General features: G+C 42.7%; 1 protein-coding gene across 5 annotated transcripts in view; it reads right to left on the bottom strand.

Annotated features, from left to right (window-relative positions):
- The window catches only part of LOC129771144 (hexokinase type 2), a 96159-nt gene that overhangs the window by 5284 nt on the left and 65892 nt on the right, over positions 1-24983 (bottom strand). For 4 of the 5 annotated variants that reach the window (XM_055774546.1, XM_055774547.1, XM_055774543.1 and 1 more), the window contains 2 exons: positions 10683-10782; positions 10129-10324 (listed from right to left, as the gene is read on the bottom strand). In XM_055774546.1, the coding sequence (XP_055630521.1) occupies positions 10129-10324; positions 10683-10782 (296 nt within the window). The remainder of the gene's footprint in view (positions 1-10128; positions 10325-10682; positions 10783-24983) is intronic. The other variant, XM_055774544.1, reaches the window with a different exon arrangement.

Here is a 24983-nt window from a genome sequence, read left to right as displayed (position 1 = left end):
AATGTAGAAAATTAAAAAAATGAGTCCAAGATTGTAAAACCATTTCTGACGAACTTTGTGGAACATCGAATTTTTATGAATTTTCGAAACTTCGAATTTTTGTATGTTAACAATCATTTTTAGCCACGAATTATGAATCCTGATGTGATTTCTAAATGCAGCCATTCTCGAGATATTTTAAAATTAAAATTAATTTTAAAATTATATCTAATTTTTCAATTTAATTTTTTTTGAATTTGTATATGTATTTTTTTAATTTTTTTTTCAATTTTTTCATATGAAATATAAGTCATGTAGAAAATTTAAAAAATGAGTACATTACGGTGAAACTTTTTTAACAAACTTTGTGGAACAACGAATTTTTATTAATTTTCGAAACTTTGAATTTTTGTATGTTAACAATCATTTTTAGTCACAAATTATGAATTCTGATGTGATTTAAAACAAAAAAGCTCTTTAGCAATCTCCTTCTAAATTCAGTCATTCTCGTGATATTTAAAAAAAATATATTTCTAATTTATTGTCTTTTTTGAAGTAAGAAGACTCTTTTAATATGTTTGTCGTGTCATACAGCCATGTTTATGAAATTTTATGAATTTGCTTATAATTTTCAACAACTTTTCCAAATACATCATTATGGTAAAATATATAATCTTGTTTGGGACGGCGTGTTTGAGATTTAAAAAAAAAGATATAATTTATTTTTCACTTTATTTAAAACGACGAACGACGCGCGACACCGATACAGGATATAATAGAACTGAAACTGAACACGGGTGAAGGTTCTGCTGTTGTATTTATTGTGTAGATTTGCTGATGCGGCTGGAATCGTCTCCTGGCTGGCTATTGGCTGACCTCGATCGTCCGATATTAGGAATGTGCTGATCGAGGTCTTTCTGGTCACGTAATTCATCGGGGGGGTGAAAAAGTGTCGTCCTCGGCACTTGGCTGGTCATTTTGGGTACTTGATGATACGTTCTTCTTTTGGTGTTTATGTTTTCGGTACTGTCTTTGCTGGATGGATTTTATATGATAATAGATCAAAATCAAGATGATTAAAGGGTGTGTCACATCAAATTGCATCACGGAAAAAACGCTGTAGAAATTCGCCCAGTAGACCAATCCTTTTGAAAATTTTAGATAGTAAAATAAAAACTAATCAACAACTTTTGGCATTTTCTTTTTATTCATACTTCGAGCCCAAGCCCGTATGCTCGCACCTTCCTCTTTACCCCGTCCATAAGGTTCTGTACAACGTCAAGTTGTAGTTTTTTTTTGAACAGAAATCCATTTTCTCTTGAAGTCCGCTTCCGATTTGACAACTTTTGGGTTCTTCCGGAGGGCCTGCTTCATAATCGCCCAATATTTCTCTATTGGGCGAAGCTCCGGCGCGTTGGGCGGGTTCATTTCCTTTGGCACGAAGGTGATCCCGTTGGCTTCGTAACACTCCAACACGTCCTTTGAATAGTGGCACGAAACGAGATCCGGCCAGAAGATGGTCGGGCCCTCGTGCTGCTTCAATAGTGGTAGTAAGCGCTTCTGTAGGCACTCCTTAAGGTAAACCTGCCCGTTTACCGTGCCGGTCATCACGAAGGAGGCGCTCCTATTTCCGCAAGAGCAGATCGTTTGCCACACCATGTACTTTTTGGCAGTCTTGGATAGTTTCTGCTTGCGAATCTCCTCCGGAACGCTGAATTTGTCCTCTGCGGAGAAGAACAACAGGCCCGGTAGCTGACGAAAGTCCGCTTTGACGTAGGTTTCGTCGTCCATTACCAGGCAATGCGGCTTCGTCAGCATTTCGGTATACAGCTTCCGGGCTCGCGTCTTCCCCACCATGTTTTGCCTTTCGTCGCGGTTAGGAGCCTTCTGAACCTTGTATGTACGCAAGCCCTCCCGCTGCTTGGTCCGCTGGACGAATGAACTTGACAAATTCAGCTTATTGGCGACATCCCGGACCGAACTTCTCGGATCACGTCAAAACTGCTTAACTACGCGCTTGTGATCTTTTTCACTGACGGAGCATTCATTTTTGCCGCTCTTCACCTTCCGGTCGATGGTTAGGTTCTCGAAGTATCGTTTTAGTACTCTGCTGACCGTGGATTGGACGATTCCCAGCATCTTACCGATGTCCCGATGTGACAACTCCGGATTCTCGAAATGAGTGCACAGGATTAATTCACGACGCTCTTTTTCGTTCGACGACATTTTTCCAAATTTACGAAAAATTGACAGTGAAGCATGGCCAACGTGGTCTATACACTCTTATCTGATTATAAGCGAAAGCTGAACATATAATTCCTAAAAATTAAATTTCTACAGCGTTTTTTCCGTGATGCAATTTGATGTGACACACCCTTTATTAAAAGAGTTGAAGATAGAGATGTTCCTCCTACTAGAGTCCATTTCCATTTTTGGTCGGTTTCTTGTTGTAAGGATACTTCATCCAAATGTTTCCTGTTTGAAAGCGCTACTTCTTCTATTTTTGCAACGTCATGTTTTCTTATGGTTTGTTTGTTGATGAAAAGTTCATGGAGAGCTCCTTGGATTGTTTCAGTTTCGCTAATTTTCTCCTTCGATGTAAAATTGTGTCCCATGTAGGTGATTGTACAATTCGAGAAGGATATTACAAAATTTCCAGAAAGTAGCCTGTTACTTGGTCCGCAATCTGCAATGCAATTCATAATTATTCGCGTTAGTGATTAAAACTTTGTTATTGGTTATCAGTTTTGCTGAGGTTCTTTCATTCTTTTCCATGAGGCAGTGTGGTTCGTTGCCCATGATGAGTGGGTAAATACAAGAGTCTTTGAACTCTCTTGTGTACGTGTTTAATTGTACGTAGTTTTCTGGTTTTGATGTAGTTAGAAGTTGTCTGCCTTGCTTTATTACGAATTGAGGGTAATCTTTTATGACGGTGTCGTTCTGATTCAACGGGTATATACGGATAACTGTAGATTCTTGTGGTTCTAATTCTGGGACATGCAAAATGTAGAGCAGAGTGTTCTCACTGGTTGCTATCTTTGGAGTCACAAGGTTAAGTGTTTCTTCTGGAATCTCCGTCTGTTCTCCTTGGTTGTTAATGATAGTTTTAATCAAGTACATTTCTTTGCTAGATAATATTTTACTATTCGTAACGCGCATTTTTGAAAAAAGTATCGCTTCTTGGATGTTGATGAGGATTTTGTTGAGTGTGTCGATATTTAGAATAGTTGTGATTATGTCGATATCATCAAGAATGATTTGATTGATGTGTTGTTTTTCGATTATTTCGTTGATGGCGGATGTTAGTTCCGATATGCTATTGCCAATTTGTTCGTTGATTTTGATTTGGTGGTTGTTCTCTTCGACTAATTGGTTCAAGCTTCTGTCGATTATTCGTAGGTCTTGGGCGTCCGGGCTCCCGGCTATCCATTTCCATGTTGTACCGATGATGTCCCATCTCCTTGTTCTCTTATGCGTCGTTGGTTTTATGAGTAGAAAATTAGAGTACAATTCGCGTATTTTGTGTTTGCTAATTTGGTTAAGTACATTGTTCTGTTTTTGTTTGTGGTATACTAGGTTCGTAAGTTGATTGATTGTAATCTCTAGATCTGTTAAATTAATTGGATGGACAATCCTAATGTTCCCTGTCTGGATCTTACAAGGGTTTATCTTGTGCATCAAGATGAGATCTTTATGGAGATTTCTAATTGTGAGTTCTTGACATGAGGTTTTCGAGAGTACGATGATTCCTATGATTCCTATGTATGAGAGGAGCATCTGGAATACATAATGAGATAAAAGTTACATTATAATTTCTTCGGTCTTTTGATTTTATTTTTATGTCGTTTCACTCCATTGTTGTTTTTAAATGTGTGGTCTGTTACCGCATTGGCGTTGGTTTTGTTTGCTCTTGCTTGTTTTTTTGGTTCGAATATTTGGTGTGACGAAAACTTCTTGCCCTTCGTTTATATTGGGTGGATCTTCTTTCTTTACATTCTGGTTAATAACATGTTTCTGTGACTTCTCCATGTTTACTTTAGCTTTGATGAACAATTCTTGTGCATCCCTTAAAATTTCTTCTGGGTTGACAATATTATTTTGGTTAAAAAGAATCTCGTTTGGTGTGTATTGAGTGGAAGAGTGCACAGTATTATTGTACAATGCTACAGATAACTTGACAATTGATTTAGTTCCCATGGTTCTGAATTTATGTTTATTGGTGTTAAAGATTTCTATAATAGTTGAGTGTGCACGTTCAATTTGTCCGTTAGACTCAGATGATGCTGCGTAATCTATTAGTGTTCCTAATTGAGCGAGAAAATCTTTAAGTTGGATAGACCTAAAAGTAGTTTCATGGTCCGTTATGATTTGTTTAGGCACTCCGAAGTTACTGATGTATTTTCCCAATGCTTTCTGAACATGTATTAAATTTTTCGATTTAAGAAAAATCATTTGCAAATGTTTTGAAAACGAATCGATTAAAGATAAAAAGCAATGTTTATCTATAATGAATATGTCCATGTGGAATCTATCTAACGGTTTTTCAGTGATTGGTCTTGGGGATACCTTTATATTAAATGGTTTCCTCTCGTACTTGTGCGTGTTACATATTTCGCAGGAGTTTATAAACTTTCGAATTTTCATGCACATGTTGGGGAAGAAATACGATCTTTTAATTTGTGCTTCCACTTCCGAGATACCACGATGTGCCCTCTCGTGTTCTTTTACTATTATTTGATCTTGTCTGTTTTCGTTTTGGACATCTTCTACCATCCTGTCAGTAAATACAAAGTGTCCCTTTTGACTGAAATTTTCTTTGAAAGATTCCTGAATAGTTTATATGAGGTTCTCCGGGGCCATAAGGGCTGTTTGTTTCCCGTTGTGAAAAGTTTTTTAGGAAGTGGGTTATTTGATCTTTGCTGAAGGAAGGTTGTGATACGATTGTCCTGTGGTAGTTTTGAAATAATGTTTCTTGAATGACGGTATCCAACCTTGAAATTCTGAAGATTATCTGGTTGCGGAAGTAATTTAGTAGACGTTCGGAGAAGTGAATAAAATAGTTGAAGGAATCATCGGCGGAGTGAACTGTTTGTGAATCGGAGGAATTAGGGAGGTTATCGGGGTAGTTTGACTGCGGGGCGTTATTCATAATCGATGCTGCACCGTCCTCTTGGTTGTCGGGATCTGAAAAATTGGAAGTTGCATTATTATTTGTTATGTTAACGTTTGTTTCGATTGGCATCCTGCTCAAAGCGTCCGCTACAACGTTGGACTTTCCTTCTCTGTATTTAATTTCGTAGTCGTAGTTTTCTAAATCTAAGCGCCACCGTAAGATTTTGGAATTTTTGTCTGAGGATTTGATGAATATTAAGGGTTTATGGTCGGTTATGAGAGTGAATTTCTGACCATATAAATATGGCTTGCATTTGGTCACTGCCCAAATAATGGCTAGTGCTTCTTTTTCATTAGTCGCATATCTAGATTCTGTGTCTGAAAGTGTTCGGGAGGCAAATGCGATTGGTCTTTCAACATTGTCTTGTATTTGTGAAAGTACAGCACCCAGAGCAAAACCGGATGCATCTGTAGTTAATATGAAAGGATACTCGAATTGTGGGTACGCCAATATTTGATCTGTGGAGAGTATCTGTTTAAGTGTATTAAAAGAGTTGAGGTATGAAGGATCTTGTGATTCGACTGTCGAATCTTTTTTTAAATATTTAGTCATGGGATACTGTGATTTTTGAAAAATCCTGAATGAATCTTCTATAGTATCCAACTAGGCCAATAAATTGTTTAATTTCCTTCTGATTTCTGGGCAGAGGCCATTGAATGATTTTTTCAATTTTTTCCGGATTTGGTTTTACTCCTTCGGATGTTATTATGTGTCCTAAGAATTCTGTTTGTCTTTTGAGAAATTCACATTTATCTAATTGTATCTTTAAATTGAATTCTGATAAACGTTTTAAAATTGATTGAAGATTTTCTAAATGGTTCTCCAAATTGTATCCAGTAATAACTATGTCATCTAGATACACATAACATTTCGTTCCGATATAATTGCCGAGAATATCATTCATTGCGCTCTGGAATGTAGCAGGGGCGTTTTTTAGTCCAAAAGGCATTCTGGTGAATTCGAAATGCCCTTTGTCTGTAGAGAAAGCTGTTTTTTCGATATGTTTTGGGTCCATTGGTATCTGGTGGAACCCAGATTTCAAATCAATTGTCGAAAAGTATTCGGATTTTCCCAGAGAATCAAGGATTTCTTCAATTTGGGGCATGGGATATCTGTCGTCGATGGTATGTTCGTTCAACTTCCTATAGTCGATTACAACTCTTACTTTGTTTTTGCCAGATGCGTCTATCTTTTTTGGCACGACCCAAATAGGTGAGGAGTATGGACTTTTAGATGGTCGAATAATACCATTGTCTAGCATTTTTTGTATCTGTTCTTGAACGTCTCGTTTGAAATGATGGGGGTATCGGTAATTCTTTGTGTAGATAGGAAGATCGTTATCTGTTAAAATTTTATGTTTGGTTGCTGAGGTGGAAGTAAGTCTTTCTCCTTGTTTCAACAAGACTGTTTGATTTTCGTAGAGGACTTTAATTAATTTTGATTTTTCTAGTGGGGATAGGTGATTCGTTCTAATGATATTGTCAATTTCTTTCTCGGATATGTTCTCCGTAGGTTTTATCGGGAAGGGGGAAATAGTTTCAAAGTTGTTAACGGTTAATTCAATTTTTGGTAAATTCGTGGGGTTTTTATATGCGGAAACGATGTATATAGTAGTTTTATTGTCTTGCGCTCTATAGAGTTCAGGTTGAATAAAGGTCTTCTTATAAAGTTTTTGATATGTGTTAAGGTTTCATTTTCGTAGTTTATGTGAGCTTTTAAGTTTGCTAATGATTCTGATCTTATCAGACCGTCGAAAAAATAATGGAATTTCAATATGTAAAACAGAATCGGTTTGAACGCGCCATTGAAAAGGTCTATTCGTCCTTTTTCCTTCACACTGTTGGTTCCGCAAACACTTTTGATTTTTGTGTCTGGTACTGTACTAGTTTTCTGTAGGATACCTGGTGCAATGATATTCTTGTTTGCTCCAGAATCTATAAGGATGTTTAATAACTTTTTGGTTTGTGGATGTTTCAGTTTTAGATAGGGAAGATAATTTAAGTTAGATCTTGATTTGTGGACCCCGAGTGAAAATTTAAGTCTAGGTCATCATCTGATTCGCTATCTGATTTGAGATTTTCTGAGAATTCGTCGCCGGAGTCGATTTTCGTTACTTCGTGGTTGTTTATAGTTCTCTTATTTATTGTTAATTTACTGCGTGTGGTGCTTGTATCCATAGGTTCGATTTCATTTCGTTCTTGTTTTTGATTCTCGAATTTGAATGGTTTAAAGGTTTTATTCTGTTGGAAGGGTTTATTATTAGCCTTGTTTTCGAAATCTTTGTTCTCGTATTTTCTATTGAAATTACCGGGTGTCATAGTGTGAGCTGTTATTTCTTTAGACCTAAATTTACACAGAAAAGCATAGGCGTCTTCTATGTCCTTTGGTCTCGCTGCTTGGGCGTAGCCAAAGTAAGGTTCGCATAAACCAGCAATAAAAGCTGCTAACCCGTCCTTTTCAATGAATTCATTAATAATTTCCCAATTTATTCGGTATCTTTCATTCTGTTTGGCTAATGTTTTTATGTTTTGGATTATTCCCTTCGATTTGTTGTAATATTTGGCGAAGCTCATATCTTTGGTCATCTTGCATTGCCATAGCTGGCATTTGTATGTAGAAAGCTCTTGACGATCACCAAGAGCATTCTTCAGTACTTCTGCTATACTTTCAAAACCGTCAGGGTTACCTGCAAGACATATTATGTCTTTTGCTTTCCCCTGTACTTTGTTGATTACCGCGGTGGTGTACATTTTGTATTGTTGTGGCGTAACAAGGGATCGAAAAGCATCTAGTGTTTCGTTCGCTGTTGTTAGCCATGCGTTTAATTGTTTCTGGTTGCCGTCAAAAGTCGGGATCATTTTTATTGGGTCGGGAATCTTGCATAACATCTCGAAGCTGATGGCTTGATTTTGAATTTGTTCCACGGTAGGTTGTACAAAAATGGGTTGTGCAATGGTAGCTTGATCTACCTGCATTGGGTTATTTAAGCGTGTTTCGATTTGTTGGAACATTCTGTCATGTTTTTTTTGTTTAGCAGAGAATTCATCCATCATTTCTATAACTTTCTGCATTTGCGTACTAAATTGTTCCATATTTGGGCCTTCGTTTAGTGAAAGGTTGTCAATGGATGGAACTTCTTTGATTGGAATGTGAGCTAAATCCCCTGAATCAATAGAGGAGATGCTTTCTTCAGAATCTGAAGGTTCGCAATTACTGCGCCTCACGTTTCTAAGAAAATCGCGGGTTTTCTTCAGAGCAGTTTTTGTCTTTGGCATTAATAAGGCCGTAAAATGTGAAACAAATTAAAGCACACACGTTCTCTTAGAACTCGTGTGGCTCCAGATTTGTCTGCAATTGTGTTATTTGAAAACGCACACGTTCTCTTAGAACTCGGTTTCTCTTAGAACTCGGAAACTGTGGTTTCTAGAATTGTATTTCTCTTGGAACACCACAATTCTGGATGGAGTAGGATTTCGCTTAGAACACTCCTTCCTCCGGGCAGTTAGTGACAATTGAAAATTATGTCCGAGTCTCTCTCTTAGAACGGACTCGGTGCACAAAAAAAAATATGCCACTGACCGCGGCAAGTTAATTTCTTTATAGCGTAAGGGGGATTTAAAGAAGAGAAAAAAAACTTACCTTTGCAATCGTGTTTTGTGCGGGGTTCCTGGTTCTTCCAGCGGTGAGGTGCGGTGCGCGGCGGAGACTCAACTCGAATGTCACTGCGCGAGCGGCGCTCGATGCTATCACTTAAACAAGTTCGTTTTTCATAAATCGCGGACTCACTTTAGCTGGATTTACCAATCCTAGCTTTTGCACTGTTTTAACGCACACGTTACTTATTCACACACTGGAACCGCACGGCTGCGCCAATCTTGTTTGGGACGGCGTGTTTGAGATTTAAAAAAAAAGATATAATTTATTTTTCACTTTATTTAAAACGACGAACGACGCGCGACACCGATACAGGATATAATAGAACTGAAACTGAACACGGGTGAAGGTTCTGCTGTTGTATTTATTGTGTAGATTTGCTGATGCGGCTGGAATCGTCTCCTGGCTGGCTATTGGCTGACCTCGATCGTCCGATATTAGGAATGTGCTGATCGAGGTCTTTCTGGTCACGTAATTATATGTTTAGGAGTTACGTTGAAAAACATTTGTGGGTTAAAACAAAACTTAGCGATAATGTTTTTCAACGTAACTCCTAAACATATAGTTTTACCATAATGGTATATTTGGAAAAGTTGTTGAAAATTATAAGCAAATTCATTAAATTTCTTGAACATGGCGGTATAACACGACAAAATTCGAAGTTTCGAAAATTCATAAAAATTCGATGTTCCACGAAGTTTGTCAAAAATAGCTTTACCATCTTGCACCAATTTTTTTTATTTTCTACATGACTTCTAATAAAAAAACAAAAATATATATTTTAGAAATTGCAAATTAATGTTTTTTTTTGTAAATAAAAAAAGTACTATTTTTTTTCTCAGTGCATATTTCTTTCACGTTTGGACATCAATACTCTATAGCTCTTTCTAAGACACTATATCTGTATGACTCATAGTTTTTGAGATATAAATTATCAAAGATTTCTCTTACTAGAATCGATACGCGCTTTTCAAAAGTTACACTTGAGTCAAAAAATTTCTAAATGCAGTGGAAAACTCATATTTCCTCCAACCCAAACGGAATACAAACTTTTATTCGAATCAAAAATACTCATGTTTTGTCATTTGACGATTTCATTTGGAATTGCTCTACTGTCAAAGCAACGCGAATTCGTATTTTTTCGCAGCAAAAACTTGTTCTATCTTTTTGCGCTCTTCCGCTAGTGATCCCGAGCATCGTTTTGATTGAAAGACGAAAAAAATTGTCTTCATTGTGAGGGGTTGTAAAACCGATTTATTCCGTAGAATGGTCCACTCTATATAGCCACCATTTATGAAATTCATTTTTTCCAATATACTTACATCTGTCTGCCGGGGTTTATACTGAAGCGATCGATCTCCCGATCATACTCCGTCCGCACAAAGTCTAGGGCGCCATTGTCTCCGAACGCACCCCATTCGGTGTTGATCAGCACATGCTTCTTCTTCGGATCCTTGACGCCATCGAACAGTTCGCAGTTTTCAACCTTCTCCACGTAGCATGCATTACTGCCGGTGCCTTTGTTTTTTTTGTTGGGGGACGAGATAAAATAATCATTAGTATTAGTATTTCAATTAAAATTTGGACAGAATAGACTTTTGTGGGGACAGTGGATACAAACAAACAAAAATTGGGGAAGGTGGAACCAAGGATTGTAAGCAGGCAAATTTTGCGGTAGATTTTCGAACCCAGCACCAAATGCAAACCGATATCAATTTTACAGTTATCAAACTTCAGTTAGAAAAATTTGTGTTGTCCAATTCGTTAGTAAACTATACAGTAACAGACACACAGAACAAATCTAGAGATATGTTTCATCTTCCACCACAGTCTAGAAATTCTTTGCCGAAAGCGATTCATCCTACATCCTACGTACCGACGATCAGCCCAACTCTACAGTTGTGATTCTTCCAGGCACAGGACATCAGCGTACCGGTGGTGTCGTTGAGAATGGCACATATATCGATTTGAACATCCTATAGAGATTTTTGATGCAGTTCATTCGTGTGTTTTTGTTTAAATCATCCAATAATGAACGAAATGTTCGCACATTCGCCAATTCGAGCATATGCGTGTGCCATATATGAGTGCGATGAGTTTTGCGCAGAAGATCGTGCGGAGCATTCACATTTTACAGATCATCATAATCGGGAAGAGAGAGAAAAAATGGAAAAAAGAAATGATAAATTTAACATGCACCATGATGAAACTGGGGCATCATTCATAATGCCCACTTTTGTGTCGTCCTAACACCGTAGGATAGGCTGATGATGATGGCTTATAGTAGAGTTTTGCTGAATGAAAACATAACTAACTGAATGGCTATTTACAACATCGCGTAATCTGTCTTTTATTGTGGTTACTTTTTTCCAACTTTTGCTATATAGAGCTACTTCGCATGCGCCGTCGTAATGTATGAAATGTGAACGAGGAATGGAAAAGGTCATCGTAATATATAGGTATCTCTACTGTCAACAACTAGCGTGTGAAGTATACCCCGCCATCGATTAACGTTGGATACTAAATATAAATAATGTCTATTAGTGGTCGAAAAATATCGGTTTTGTTGTTGTTAGTAGCATGGTGAGAAAATATACTCATATATGTGAGATGAATGAGGTTTTGTAGTACTAATACTACTAGCAGAAATGGTTTAAGTCATTTGAAAATGCTGAATGATCTTCGGGGTACAAACGATAGGGAGATATAACAGCTGTCATTGCTGATTCAACTTTGAAAGCAATCGCCACTCGATAACTTGACAACGAAGACAGGTCGTAATCACTCAAAAGGATCCCCAAATATCTGCGAGCCGCAGAACTGAATAATTTCATAATGTATGTCATTTGGCTGACACACAGCTGTTTTCTTTTTTAAATCGTCTGGTGGGATACGTGCGACCTTGCACGTATCCAAGAATTTGCTGAAAATCACCTTTACGCGGTAATTAATTGTGGAGCGCAGAGTGAGAGATTGCTCGAGCACTTGGAATTCCAATGATGTTGCCTCAAAAATTAAGTTGCTCAAAACTGGTAAAACCGCAAAGGTGTCCACAATTATAATTAAGTTGAGGAAGAAATTCGAATTGAGTCGAACCTCATAATTTTTAAGAAGGCTGAGAGCGTTGGCAACAACAGAGATAAATTCTATGGAAATCCCCGAGGTCAGGTTCAATTTTCGATTTGCGGAAAGAAATTGGTAAATTTGGTCCAATCTAGCTGGTCCTCATGCATTTCCTTGAGCGGGAAACTATCGTTCGGATAGATTACAGTACACGTCGTGATGGATACTCAGATACTCAAGTGCGTGCCAACAAGGTTCTAACGAGATTGATTTCCTAAGGGTGACGAGACGTACATGAAGATTGATTTGGACAACTTGCCGGGATAAGTTTTGACGTGACGTAATAATAATTTATTACCATCAATAAAATAGTATATTTTATGAAACTAACTATCAAAAAATTGAAAAATCTCAAGCATTATCCATACGAAAATTACGCGTTCTGCTTGCAGGGGCAGCTCTTGTACTCCCAATTATCGCTCAATATTCATTGCCTTGAGGATTCACAAGATTTTCACATCAATCCATTTGGGCACTTCATAACAATTTATTACAAGGAAGTAAATCATTTTTTTTTAGCAGACTTATCTCACTTCTTAACTAGGCGAACCTAGCCAGAATTTTCACCTGCCCCCGGGCTTCTGAATGCCAAAGGGGGACTAGGCTCTGCGGAATGCACGTATCTGCATGCTCGTGCTGTTTTAGTCCTGACCGAGGAATTGTCGGACAATCGCGCAGGTGCTAAGGATGACCGACTTTTGGATGCCGGCCAATTCCTTCTCGATGTTCAACACCTTTAGCGCTTCCAGAAGTGTCTTCGGGATAATTCCAGTTCCAGAGAGAACGACTGGAACAATTCTTGGGACCTCCCTTAGCCCCCACAGTTCCTTGAGCTCCACGGCCAATGGTCGGTACTTGCAGATTTTGCGACCGTGGATCTCCTCCAGATTCTGGTTCAGTGGAATAGCGACATCGATGATGGTGACTTTGCGGTCGCTCTTGTCGTAAACCATTATATCTGGGCGGTTGTGGTGGATCGAGAGGTCGGTCAGAACAGTGCGATCCCAGTACAGCTTGAAACGGTCATTTTCCAGGACAGGTGCAGGCAGGTACCGGTAGTTTGATACGTTGTCTTCCAGTAGAGCACATTGGAGCGCCAGTTGTCGATGAACAATACGGGCCACGTTGTTGTGGCGCTCGGTGTAGGCTGCGTTGGCCAAAACGAGACAGCCTCCCATAATGTGTTCTATGTTTTCACCTGGTTGATGGCACATCCGGCAAATGTCATCAACGTCTTGATGCCAGACGTACCGCCTGCAGTTTCTCGTCGGCATTATCCTGTCCTGGATGGCTATCATGTCGGCTTCTACTACTGAAGAGAGTTCACCACGCGTTAGCCACAGATTAGATGCGGCCTTGTCGACGTGTGGCCGGTCCAGTTGATGGGGGTGGGCACCATGCACTGCCTTCTGCTTCCAAGCTGCAATCTTCTCCTCCACTGTCTGCAGATTGCAGTTCAGTTGGTACTCCGCTTGCGCCAAGTGCAGAGCGCTGTATCCTCTGTCAGCGGCGCAGACAGCCCGGTATAGCGCGTTTTGGTTGGCGCGTTCTGCGAAGTACTCGCGCAGTTGTCGTACCTGGGCAACACACAGTGCAGAAATGTCGACGATTCCAAGTCCCCCTTCTTTGCGTGGTAGTGAAACTCTCTCCAGTGCCGATTGAGGATGGTGCATTCCGGCCTCTTTGAATGCTTTCCTCATCCTCCTCTCAAGGTCCTCTAGGTCAGTTTTGCTCCATTTGACTACACCAAAACTGAAGGTCAGCAGGGGAACCGCGAATGTGTTGATCGCGCGTACCTTGTTCCCCGCGTTGAGGAAAGTCCTCAGGACACAGTTCACTCGACTCAAGAACTTGTCTCGCAGCTCCGTCTTGATGTCGGAGTGGCGAATCCCGGTGAGCTGTCGGAATCCAAGATATTTATAGGATTCGCCACGAACCATGTCTCTTATAAACTCGCCGTCATAGACCTCGTAGCCTCCGGATTCGGTAAGTTGTCCTTTCAGCAGGTGGACACAGCGACACTTGTCGAGGCCGAACTCCATACAGATGTCCCTGCTTATGTCTTCGACAACCCGGATAGCTACACCTAGACGCTGACGTGAATCAGCGTAGACCTTGAGATCGTCCATGTAAAAGGTATGGGTCACTTCTTCGTGGGCGCCGTCGCCATACCTTATTTCATAGCCATGACCGTTTCTATTGAGCGTCCTACTGAGGGGGTTCAATGCCAGACAAAACCAAAGCGGGCTGAAAGAGTCGCCTTGGAATATCCCCCTCTTTATCTGCAGCGTTCTAGACTGCAACACATTTTCCCCATCACTAAGGTGCAGAGACGTGCTCCACTGCCTCATCGCATGCTGCAGGAACCTAACGACGACGGGATCAATTTTGTAGAGCTCCAATACCCGGACGAGAAACGAGTGAGGTATGGAGTCATAAGCCTTCCTGTAATCGATATAGGCCATGCTTAGGTTCCGCTGGTTATAAACCGCCTGGCCGACTATGGCTGCGTCGATGATGGCCTGGTCTTTGCAGCCATGCGTATTTTTTCTGCATCCTTTCTGCTCTTCTGCGATGATATGGTGTTGTTCGCAGTGGGTAGAAACTTTGGCGGTTATGATGCTGCTTAATATCTTGTACAGACTCGATAGGCACGTTATCGGCCTGTACTTTGATGGGTTCAATGTGTTGCTGTCTTTCGGGAGGAGGAATGTGACGCCACGGGTGGCGAATTCAGGGAGGTTGTGTGGGTCACGTAGCACCTTATTGAAGCACTCAGCTATCTTTTGATGTGCGACGGTCAGCTTCTTGTGCCAGAAGTTCTGAACACCATCGGGGCCCGGTGCTGCCCAGTTCCTCAGGTACCGCGAGGCTTCGCGGACATCGTTCTCTTCGACGATGATAGCTGGCATCTCTCCAATTTCACCACAACTCTCCTCCTCCCATCTTAACCACATTTGCCCGTCGCGATGTTGTACTGGGGTCTCCCAAATACCAGCCCAGAAGTTCGTCACATCGCTAATATCTGGCAAACCTTCGCGGTAGTCGGGCTTCTCGTCGCTAATGTGGTCGTAGAACGCTTTTTCGTTATCTCTGAACATCCGATTTTGTTCCTGGCGCTTTGCAGAGTCAGAGTAACGTTTCAGCCGTTTAGTTAGGACGCTCAATTGCTGTACCAGTGTGTCGAGTTTTTCCGTCAGCTGGTGAGCTCCCAGCTGGCGAAGTTCAGTAGGCCGCACGATCACAGCAACTTGGCGACATAATTTCGCCGATCTGCTGCCTCTTTTGTACGCCATCAGTCTTCCAATTGCGGCGCGCTTGTTTAGGATCCGTTGCTCCAATCTCCTTCGCCATGGAGGCTCACGCCTTTCACGGAGATGTTGGAGCAGTCCGCCTCTTGGCCTAATACGGTATCCTAAACTTTTGGCGGTCGCCACAGCAGCACAGTAAACTTTCAGTTGCAGCTCCTCCATGTTCTCAGCATCAACCAAGTGCAGCGGAAGAACGTGCTCGTTCATGAGCTTTACTGCACTTGTCAGCCTGCGGGAATGCTGCAACTTCGGGATCCTGGGGCGCGACAATGGGTCTGTGTCGCGGAACTGTGAGATCGCCTCGTCGTAGTGGAAGACCAGATCGCGTAGTAGTTGTTGATCTGGCTGTGGGTCTTCCGGCTCAGGGGGTTGTAGTACTGTGGCCTCCACTGGTGCTGATTCGCGTGCCCCACTCGCGAATGAATTGCTCAGCCGTACTGAACTTCGTCTCGACACATCGCTTGCTCTGTTGTTCCTGGAGCTTATTTCTCTCTGTACCTGCTGCTTGATCTCGTCGATTTGCGTTTGGGAGAGCATGTTGTTGCGTACTATCGCTCTACGCCTCGCGTTCATCGCGTTCTGATCAAGCCTCCCGACGAACTCTGGATACGCTTCCTCGAACATTGTTAGTATTCGAGGGCGACCGCAGTGCAGATGTAATAGGCGCGGATCACGAATTCATTCATTTCGGATCATGTCCACATGATCCGGCGCCTAGTGGTACCCACAAGTTTGGACGACTGTCGTCTGGCAGTCGCAACACGTCTCGTAGGCGCAGCGTTTCTTGGGTGATGTCGATGGCTGCTGTTTCCGTGTGGCGGTAGCTCTTCGGGTTGAACCCGGCTGGTGGCCCGCTCTTGCACATCGCCCTCCAGCCGCTGGCCGCTCGCTCTTACGCCCGTTCCAGGACCAGCTCCAGTTCGGGGACCCTCCTCGGGTGATCGCATTCTAATTACTCTTCGTGAACGTAGCTCCATTTTCTGGGTGTATCTCCTTTGCCCGGGAGACAGCGGGTTGGCAAGGCCTCCATGACCCGGGAGGCCTTCCCCGGGAGAGATATATTATTTTTTGTTTTTTGTTCTTTTTTTATAATTTCGTTTATTTTTACAGGCTCAGTTACTTAAGTTTAAAGGAGCCGAATTCTTAAATATAATTTTAAAACTATATATAGGACTGGGGAAAAAGAAATGTCGTATTTCTGATCGAAATTTGACGCTTCATTGAAACATACTTAAAATTATCCAATTTAAGTCTAATATGCGCTGTTTTGTTCGCAAACTTGTTGCCATTTAGAAGGCAACTTCATTATTCCCCCCTTATAAACCCCCCCGCCACACCTTATTAGCAAAAAAATCAGACAGCCAGTTTTCGCAAGCCTCTTTTGAGGCCAACTTAGTATCACCAAGAGCGTTTTGCATGGACCGGAAGAGATGATAATCACTTGGAGCCAGGTCCGGACTATACGTTGGGTGCAATAGGACATCCCATCAGAGCTCCTGTAGCTTCTGGCGGGTCATCAAAGATGTGTGAGGCCGAGCGTTGTCTTGGTGGAAAACAACACCATTCCTATTGATCATTTCTGGCCGCTTCTGGTCAATCGCCTGCTTCAAACGGTCATGCTGCTCACAGAAGATAACCGAGTTGAGGGTCTGGCCATAGTTGAGTAGCTCATAGTGGATGATTCCCTTCCAATCCCACCAAACACACAGCAAAACCTTCCTGGCCGTCAATCCGGGCTTGGCGATGGTTTGGGCCGGCTCACCGCGCTTCGACCACGACTTTTTTCGCTTTAGGTTGTCGTACGTGATCCACTTTTCATCACCAGTCACCATCTTCTTCAAAAATGGGTCGAGTTCGTTCCGTTTCAGAAGTGCATCGCAGGCGTTGATTCGGTCTAAAAGATTTTTTTGTGTCGACTCGTGTGGCACCCATACATCCAGCTTTTTTTGGAATCCAATCTTCTGCAAATGGTTCCAAACGGTTTTATGGTCTATACCCAGTTCCCAGTACCATCAATAAAATAGTATATTTTATGAAACTAACTATCAAAAAATTGAAAAATCTCAAGCATTATCCATACGAAAATTACGCGTTCTGCTTGCAGGGGCAGCTCTTGTACTCCCAATTATCGCTCAATATTCATTGCCTTGAGGATTCACAAGATTTTCACATCAATCCATTTGGGCACTTCATAACAATTTATTACAAGGAAGTAAATCATTTTTTTTTAGCAGACTTATCTCACTTCTTAACTAGGCGAACCTAGCCAGAATTTTCACCTGCCCCCGGGCTTCTGAATGCCAAAGGGGGACTAGGCTCTGCGGAATGCACGTATCTGCATGCTCGTGCTGTTTTAGTCCTGACCGAGGAATTGTCGGACAATCGCGCAGGTGCTAAGGATGACCGACTTTTGGATGCCGGCCAATTCCTTCTCGATGTTCAACACCTTTAGCGCTTCCAGAAGTGTCTTCGGGATAATTCCAGTTCCAGAGAGAACGACTGGAACAATTCTTGGGACCTCCCTTAGCCCCCACAGTTCCTTGAGCTCCACGGCCAATGGTCGGTACTTGCAGATTTTGCGACCGTGGATCTCCTCCAGATTCTGGTTCAGTGGAATAGCGACATCGATGATGGTGACTTTGCGGTCGCTCTTGTCGTAAACCATTATATCTGGGCGGTTGTGGTGGATCGAGAGGTCGGTCAGAACAGTGCGATCCCAGTACAGCTTGAAACGGTCATTTTCCAGGACAGGTGCAGGCAGGTACCGGTAGTTTGATACGTTGTCTTCCAGTAGAGCACATTGGAGCGCCAGTTGTCGATGAACAATACGGGCCACGTTGTTGTGGCGCTCGGTGTAGGCTGCGTTGGCCAAAACGAGACAGCCTCCCATAATGTGTTCTATGTTTTCACCTGGTTGATGGCACATCCGGCAAATGTCATCAACGTCTTGATGCCAGACGTACCGCCTGCAGTTTCTCGTCGGCATTATCCTGTCCTGGATGGCTATCATGTCGGCTTCTACTACTGAAGAGAGTTCACCACGCGTTAGCCACAGATTAGATGCGGCCTTGTCGACGTGTGGCCGGTCCAGTTGATGGGGGTGGGCACCATGCACTGCCTTCTGCTTCCAAGCTGCAATCTTCTCCTCCACTGTCTGCAGATTGCAGTTCAGTTGGTACTCCGCTTGCGCCAAGTGCAGAGCGCTGTATCCTCTGTCAGCGGCGCAGACAGCCCGGTATAGCGCGTTTTGGTTGGCGCGTTCTGCGAAGTACTCGCGCAGTTGTCGTACCTGGGCAACACACAGTGCAGAAATGTCGACGATTCCAAGTCCCCCTTCTTTGCGTGGTAGTGAAACTCTCTCCAGTGCCGATTGAGGATGGTGCATTCCGGCCTCTTTGAATGCTTTCCTCATCCTCCTCTCAAGGTCCTCTAGGTCAGTTTTGCTCCATTTGACTACACCAAAACTGAAGGTCAGCAGGGGAACCGCGAATGTGTTGATCGCGCGTACCTTGTTCCCCGCGTTGAGGAAAGTCCTCAGGACACAGTTCACTCGACTCAAGAACTTGTCTCGCAGCTCCGTCTTGATGTCGGAGTGGCGAATCCCGGTGAGCTGTCGGAATCCAAGATATTTATAGGATTCGCCACGAACCATGTCTCTTATAAACTCGCCGTCATAGACCTCGTAGCCTCCGGATTCGGTAAGTTGTCCTTTCAGCAGGTGGACACAGCGACACTTGTCGAGGCCGAACTCCATACAGATGTCCCTGCTTATGTCTTCGACAACCCGGATAGCTACACCTAGACGCTGACGTGAATCAGCGTAGACCTTGAGATCGTCCATGTAAAAGGTATGGGTCACTTCTTCGTGGGCGCCGTCGCCATACCTTATTTCATAGCCATGACCGTTTCTATTGAGCGTCCTACTGAGGGGGTTCAATGCCAGACAAAACCAAAGCGGGCTGAAAGAGTCGCCTTGGAATATCCCCCTCTTTATCTGCAGCGTTCTAGACTGCAACACATTTTCCCCATCACTAAGGTGCAGAGACGTGCTCCACTGCCTCATCGCATGCTGCAGGAACCTAACGACGACGGGATCAATTTTGTAGAGCTCCAATACCCGGACGAGAAACGAGTGAGGTATGGAGTCATAAGCCTTCCTGTAATCGATATAGGCCATGCTTAGGTTCCGCTGGTTATAAACCGCCTGGCCGACTATGGCTGCGTCGATGATGGCCTGGTCTTTGCAGCCATGCGTATTTTTTCTGCATCCTTTCTGCTCTTCTGCGATGATATGGTGTTGTTCGCAGTGGGTAGAAACTTTGGCGGTTATGATGCTGCTTAATATCTTGTACAGACTCGATAGGCACGTTATCGGCCTGTACTTTGATGGGTTCAATGTGTTGCTGTCTTTCGGGAGGAGGAATGTGACGCCACGGGTGGCGAATTCAGGGAGGTTGTGTGGGTCACGTAGCACCTTATTGAAGCACTCAGCTATCTTTTGATGTGCGACGGTCAGCTTCTTGTGCCAGAAGTTCTGAACACCATCGGGGCCCGGTGCTGCCCAGTTCCTCAGGTACCGCGAGGCTTCGCGGACATCGTTCTCTTCGACGATGATAGCTGGCATCTCTCCAATTTCACCACAACTCTCCTCCTCCCATCTTAACCACATTTGCCCGTCGCGATGTTGTACTGGGGTCTCCCAAATACCAGCCCAGAAGTTCGTCACATCGCTAATATCTGGCAAACCTTCGCGGTAGTCGGGCTTCTCGTCGCTAATGTGGTCGTAGAACGCTTTTTCGTTATCTCTGAACATCCGATTTTGTTCCTGGCGCTTTGCAGAGTCAGAGTAACGTTTCAGCCGTTTAGTTAGGACGCTCAATTGCTGTACCAGTGTGTCGAGTTTTTCCGTCAGCTGGTGAGCTCCCAGCTGGCGAAGTTCAGTAGGCCGCACGATCACAGCAACTTGGCGACATAATTTCGCCGATCTGCTGCCTCTTTTGTACGCCATCAGTCTTCCAATTGCGGCGCGCTTGTTTAGGATCCGTTGCTCCAATCTCCTTCGCCATGGAGGCTCACGCCTTTCACGGAGATGTTGGAGCAGTCCGCCTCTTGGCCTAATACGGTATCCTAAACTTTTGGCGGTCGCCACAGCAGCACAGTAAACTTTCAGTTGCAGCTCCTCCATGTTCTCAGCATCAACCAAGTGCAGCGGAAGAACGTGCTCGTTCATGAGCTTTACTGCACTTGTCAGCCTGCGGGAATGCTGCAACTTCGGGATCCTGGGGCGCGACAATGGGTCTGTGTCGCGGAACTGTGAGATCGCCTCGTCGTAGTGGAAGACCAGATCGCGTAGTAGTTGTTGATCTGGCTGTGGGTCTTCCGGCTCAGGGGGTTGTAGTACTGTGGCCTCCACTGGTGCTGATTCGCGTGCCCCACTCGCGAATGAATTGCTCAGCCGTACTGAACTTCGTCTCGACACATCGCTTGCTCTGTTGTTCCTGGAGCTTATTTCTCTCTGCACCTGCTGCTTGATCTCGTCGATTTGCGTTTGGGAGAGCATGTTGTTGCGTACTATCGCTCTACGCCTCGCGTTCATCGCGTTCTGATCAAGCCTCCCGACGAACTCTGGATACGCTTCCTCGAACATTGTTAGTATTCGAGGGCGACCGCAGTGCAGATGTAATAGGCGCGGATCACGAATTCATTCATTTCGGATCATGTCCACATGATCCGGCGCCTAGTGGTACCCACAAGTTTGGACGACTGTCGTCTGGCAGTCGCAACACGTCTCGTAGGCGCAGCGTTTCTTGGGTGATGTCGATGGCTGCTGTTTCCGTGTGGCGGTAGCTCTTCGGGTTGAACCCGGCTGGTGGCCCGCTCTTGCACATCGCCCTCCAGCCGCTGGCCGCTCGCTCTTACGCCCGTTCCAGGACCAGCTCCAGTTCGGGGACCCTCCTCGGGTGATCGCATTCTAATTACTCTTCGTGAACGTAGCTCCATTTTCTGGGTGTATCTCCTTTGCCCGGGAGACAGCGGGTTGGCAAGGCCTCCATGACCCGGGAGGCCTTCCCCGGGAGAGATATATTATTTTTTGTTTTTTGTTCTTTTTTTATAATTTCGTTTATTTTTACAGGCTCAGTTACTTAAGTTTAAAGGAGCCGAATTCTTAAATATAATTTTAAAACTATATATAGGACTGGGGAAAAAGAAATGTCGTATTTCTGATCGAAATTTGACGCTTCATTGAAACATACTTAAAATTATCCAATTTAAGTCTAATATGCGCTGTTTTGTTCGCAAACTTGTTGCCATTTAGAAGGCAACTTCATTATTCCCCCCTTATAAACCCCCCCGCCACACCTTATTAGCAAAAAAATCAGACAGCCAGTTTTCGCAAGCCTCTTTTGAGGCCAACTTAGTATCACCAAGAGCGTTTTGCATGGACCGGAAGAGATGATAATCACTTGGAGCCAGGTCCGGACTATACGTTGGGTGCAATAGGACATCCCATCAGAGCTCCTGTAGCTTCTGGCGGGTCATCAAAGATGTGTGAGGCCGAGCGTTGTCTTGGTGGAAAACAACACCATTCCTATTGATCATTTCTGGCCGCTTCTGGTCAATCGCCTGCTTCAAACGGTCATGCTGCTCACAGAAGATAACCGAGTTGAGGGTCTGGCCATAGTTGAGTAGCTCATAGTGGATGATTCCCTTCCAATCCCACCAAACACACAGCAAAACCTTCCTGGCCGTCAATCCGGGCTTGGCGATGGTTTGGGCCGGCTCACCGCGCTTCGACCACGACTTTTTTCGCTTTAGGTTGTCGTACGTGATCCACTTTTCATCACCAGTCACCATCTTCTTCAAAAATGGGTCGAGTTCGTTCCGTTTCAGAAGTGCATCGCAGGCGTTGATTCGGTCTAAAAGATTTTTTTGTGTCGACTCGTGTGGCACCCATACATCCAGCTTTTTTTGGAATCCAATCTTCTGCAAATGGTTCCAAACGGTTTTATGGTCTATACCCAGTTCCTGGCCAATCGATCGAGTGCTCACATGCCGGTCTACTTGGATGATTTCAACGATTTTATCGGTTTCCACGACGATTGGTCTACCAGTACGGGGTGTATCTTCGACAGCCACTACACCAGAACGAAATCGATCAAACCAATGCTGTGCTGTGCGAATCGTTACAGTATCGGGTCCATAAACTACACGAATTTTTTCGGCCGCTTTCCTCGCAGTTCTACCTCGCAGGTAGTAAAAACGTAAAATATGGCGAATTTCTTGCTTGATGGACTCCATCTTTGACGCGCTATAACTTGAGACTGAAAAGGACAATCACAACACTGTCAAAATGACACTTGTAGCACAGATTGTCGTCTTTAAATAGCCGTATAGTATGACCCGATGCGATAAGTACAACACAAGATATGTTTAAGTGTTGCCATATATTGACAATATACGACCATTGACGCTTACCTGGATAATATACCAGAGAAACGTTTTGAAAACGTTCCTTCAACTGCAAAGCAACTTTTTTACAACACATGATGGACTACTGAAATGAGCATTTGCTGCAAGTTTTTTAAACTCTTGTTCGACTGCTTAACATTACATTTTGAGTGGTCTAATAAAGAAAATGGTTCGATGGAGGATCAATGATACAAAGACCATAGGTTTGACTCTCGGCCATTTTATTGATTTTTTTTTTCAAAATTCTTTCCCAATTCGTTTAACAGAAAATTGGTACAAGAAAAAATGCAGTCAAACACAAATCATATTCAATGATAGCGCAGCCTAAGGCAAAACAATTCACAATATGGTTCAATACACGTTTCCACCACACCATGGAATTAGATAAACGTTTTCTTGTAGACTTTGAACTGCATTTAACGAACAAGATTGGCTATAGCTTAGTAATTTCTCCTAATTTGCGTGAACACGGGTTGAATTGAGGTTTTGATGACAAATAGTTCAAATATTAATCAGCATAGAACTGAACAAAACAACAGGCAAATCTGTTTTTGTGCAAGGGGTGGGGACCGCAACAAAAATTTAACAAAGCTTCAAAAAATAGTTTTCAATACAGAACTTAAAAGAAACTTTTTTTATGCGGTGGACAGGGACCGCATTAACAAAGTTACTTGAGGAAATAATTTAAATACTCCCCGTTCACCATTCAATTTCCTTTCGTTTTCCTGCTGTATGTTGGTACGCGTTGCCTTTTCAGTTGCGCGTCGTTGTGTGTGTGTTATATTCGCTCTGCTTTTTGCTGCATGTTGGAGCATGTTGCTTTTAGAAATCATATCATGCACACAATATTGCATATGATGGGAGGATGAAAATGATTTAAGTAAAAATTTGGATGCAAAATTGCTTTTTTCGCACTACCAGTTGCGAAGAAAGATTGAAAATCTAATCACATGTTATATAATTTGTTCCACTTTATTAAGCTGCCTACAAACTTTTGCAGATCAGAAAATCAACTCGTTGCTCCCTTCAATAAGCTCCTACTTACACGTTGAAACAAACAAAACAAAGTATGAGACAGGTAATTGAATGCACAGTAACTATATAATGCAAACTACATATCGACGATAAAAAAAACTAAATGACAAAAAAGTAAAATACCGTACAAAAAAGTCAGAGTATGATTTTTTGAAGATTTTTTTTGTTTTTAAATGTAAACTTTGAACAAGATACACTGCAGTCACAGTCGACTACTTGTTTTCTATCGATCTTGCGCTACTGACTTCAATCTATCCGTGGCGTGCTTATTTTCGCCCGTGACGATTCGTCACAGTGCCTGATTTTTGGTCCGTGTTAGGGAAACACCTTGCGATCTGCACAAATATATAAAAACTTATATACTCTTACGAGAGCGCGCGCACTTCGCTTGTATCAGAGGGTTCCATAGCCCAAATGATTGCGCTTCCGCTTGCTAAGCGAACGATCGTAGGTTTCTGATTGGCATTTTTCAAGACTAGAGGCGAATGAACTTTATAGTTTAAAGCCTCTAGGAAAGAAAGTTTCAATCAATCTCGCTTGTTTTGTCTCGGAATAAATGAGCAATAAGCGCTAGAATTTGGACATCACCGTGAAAAGTTGGACACATCATAATTATGCACAAAAATCTGATTCTTCACGCATAAAATATTCAATTGACACAAGAATTTGAGCCTGTTGGTCATTTTACACGTTGTGTGTGCCAAACGTCATCTAGGCTTTTTCGGCTCACATTGAATGAACCTCACACATTGAATGACACAACACGCATTCAAAATTGTCGTATTCAGGCGAACAATATTCTAGGACAACGGTTCTCAACTTTTTTTCCAAAGGTGCCACAAAAAGTATTAGTCATGGTGTCACGGGCCGCAAAAAAAACAAATAAAGAAGGGTGATGTCCAAGAAACGACCAAATTGTTAACATAGAACCACAGAATTATTGCCGGCGAGAACATTAAAGAAATTTCCGACAGAAAATCCGAACCGAATCTATTGAGTGGTGGCGTCGGAGACGAAAGCAATAGCAGCGAAACAAATTTTTACCTTCAGTTTTCCACCGAAGAACACAGCTCTCAACGCTGAAAATTACCTTACGTCTCTTGTAACCCGGAAACAATAATTGATATCACGAAAATTGAATGAACAATTTCGCAAGGTTTTCCAAATGGTATTTCTTAATGTCGAATTGTTTAATTGAGTTTTTCAAATTGTTTTTTTTCAAGGCTAGATACGAATGA

Source organism: Toxorhynchites rutilus, chromosome 2, assembly GCF_029784135.1.
Source record: "Toxorhynchites rutilus septentrionalis strain SRP chromosome 2, ASM2978413v1, whole genome shotgun sequence".
Taxonomy (NCBI): Eukaryota; Metazoa; Arthropoda; class Insecta; order Diptera; family Culicidae; genus Toxorhynchites; species Toxorhynchites rutilus.
The sequence above is the reverse complement of the archived record's forward strand: the minus strand, read 5'-3'. Positions and strand labels throughout refer to the sequence as shown.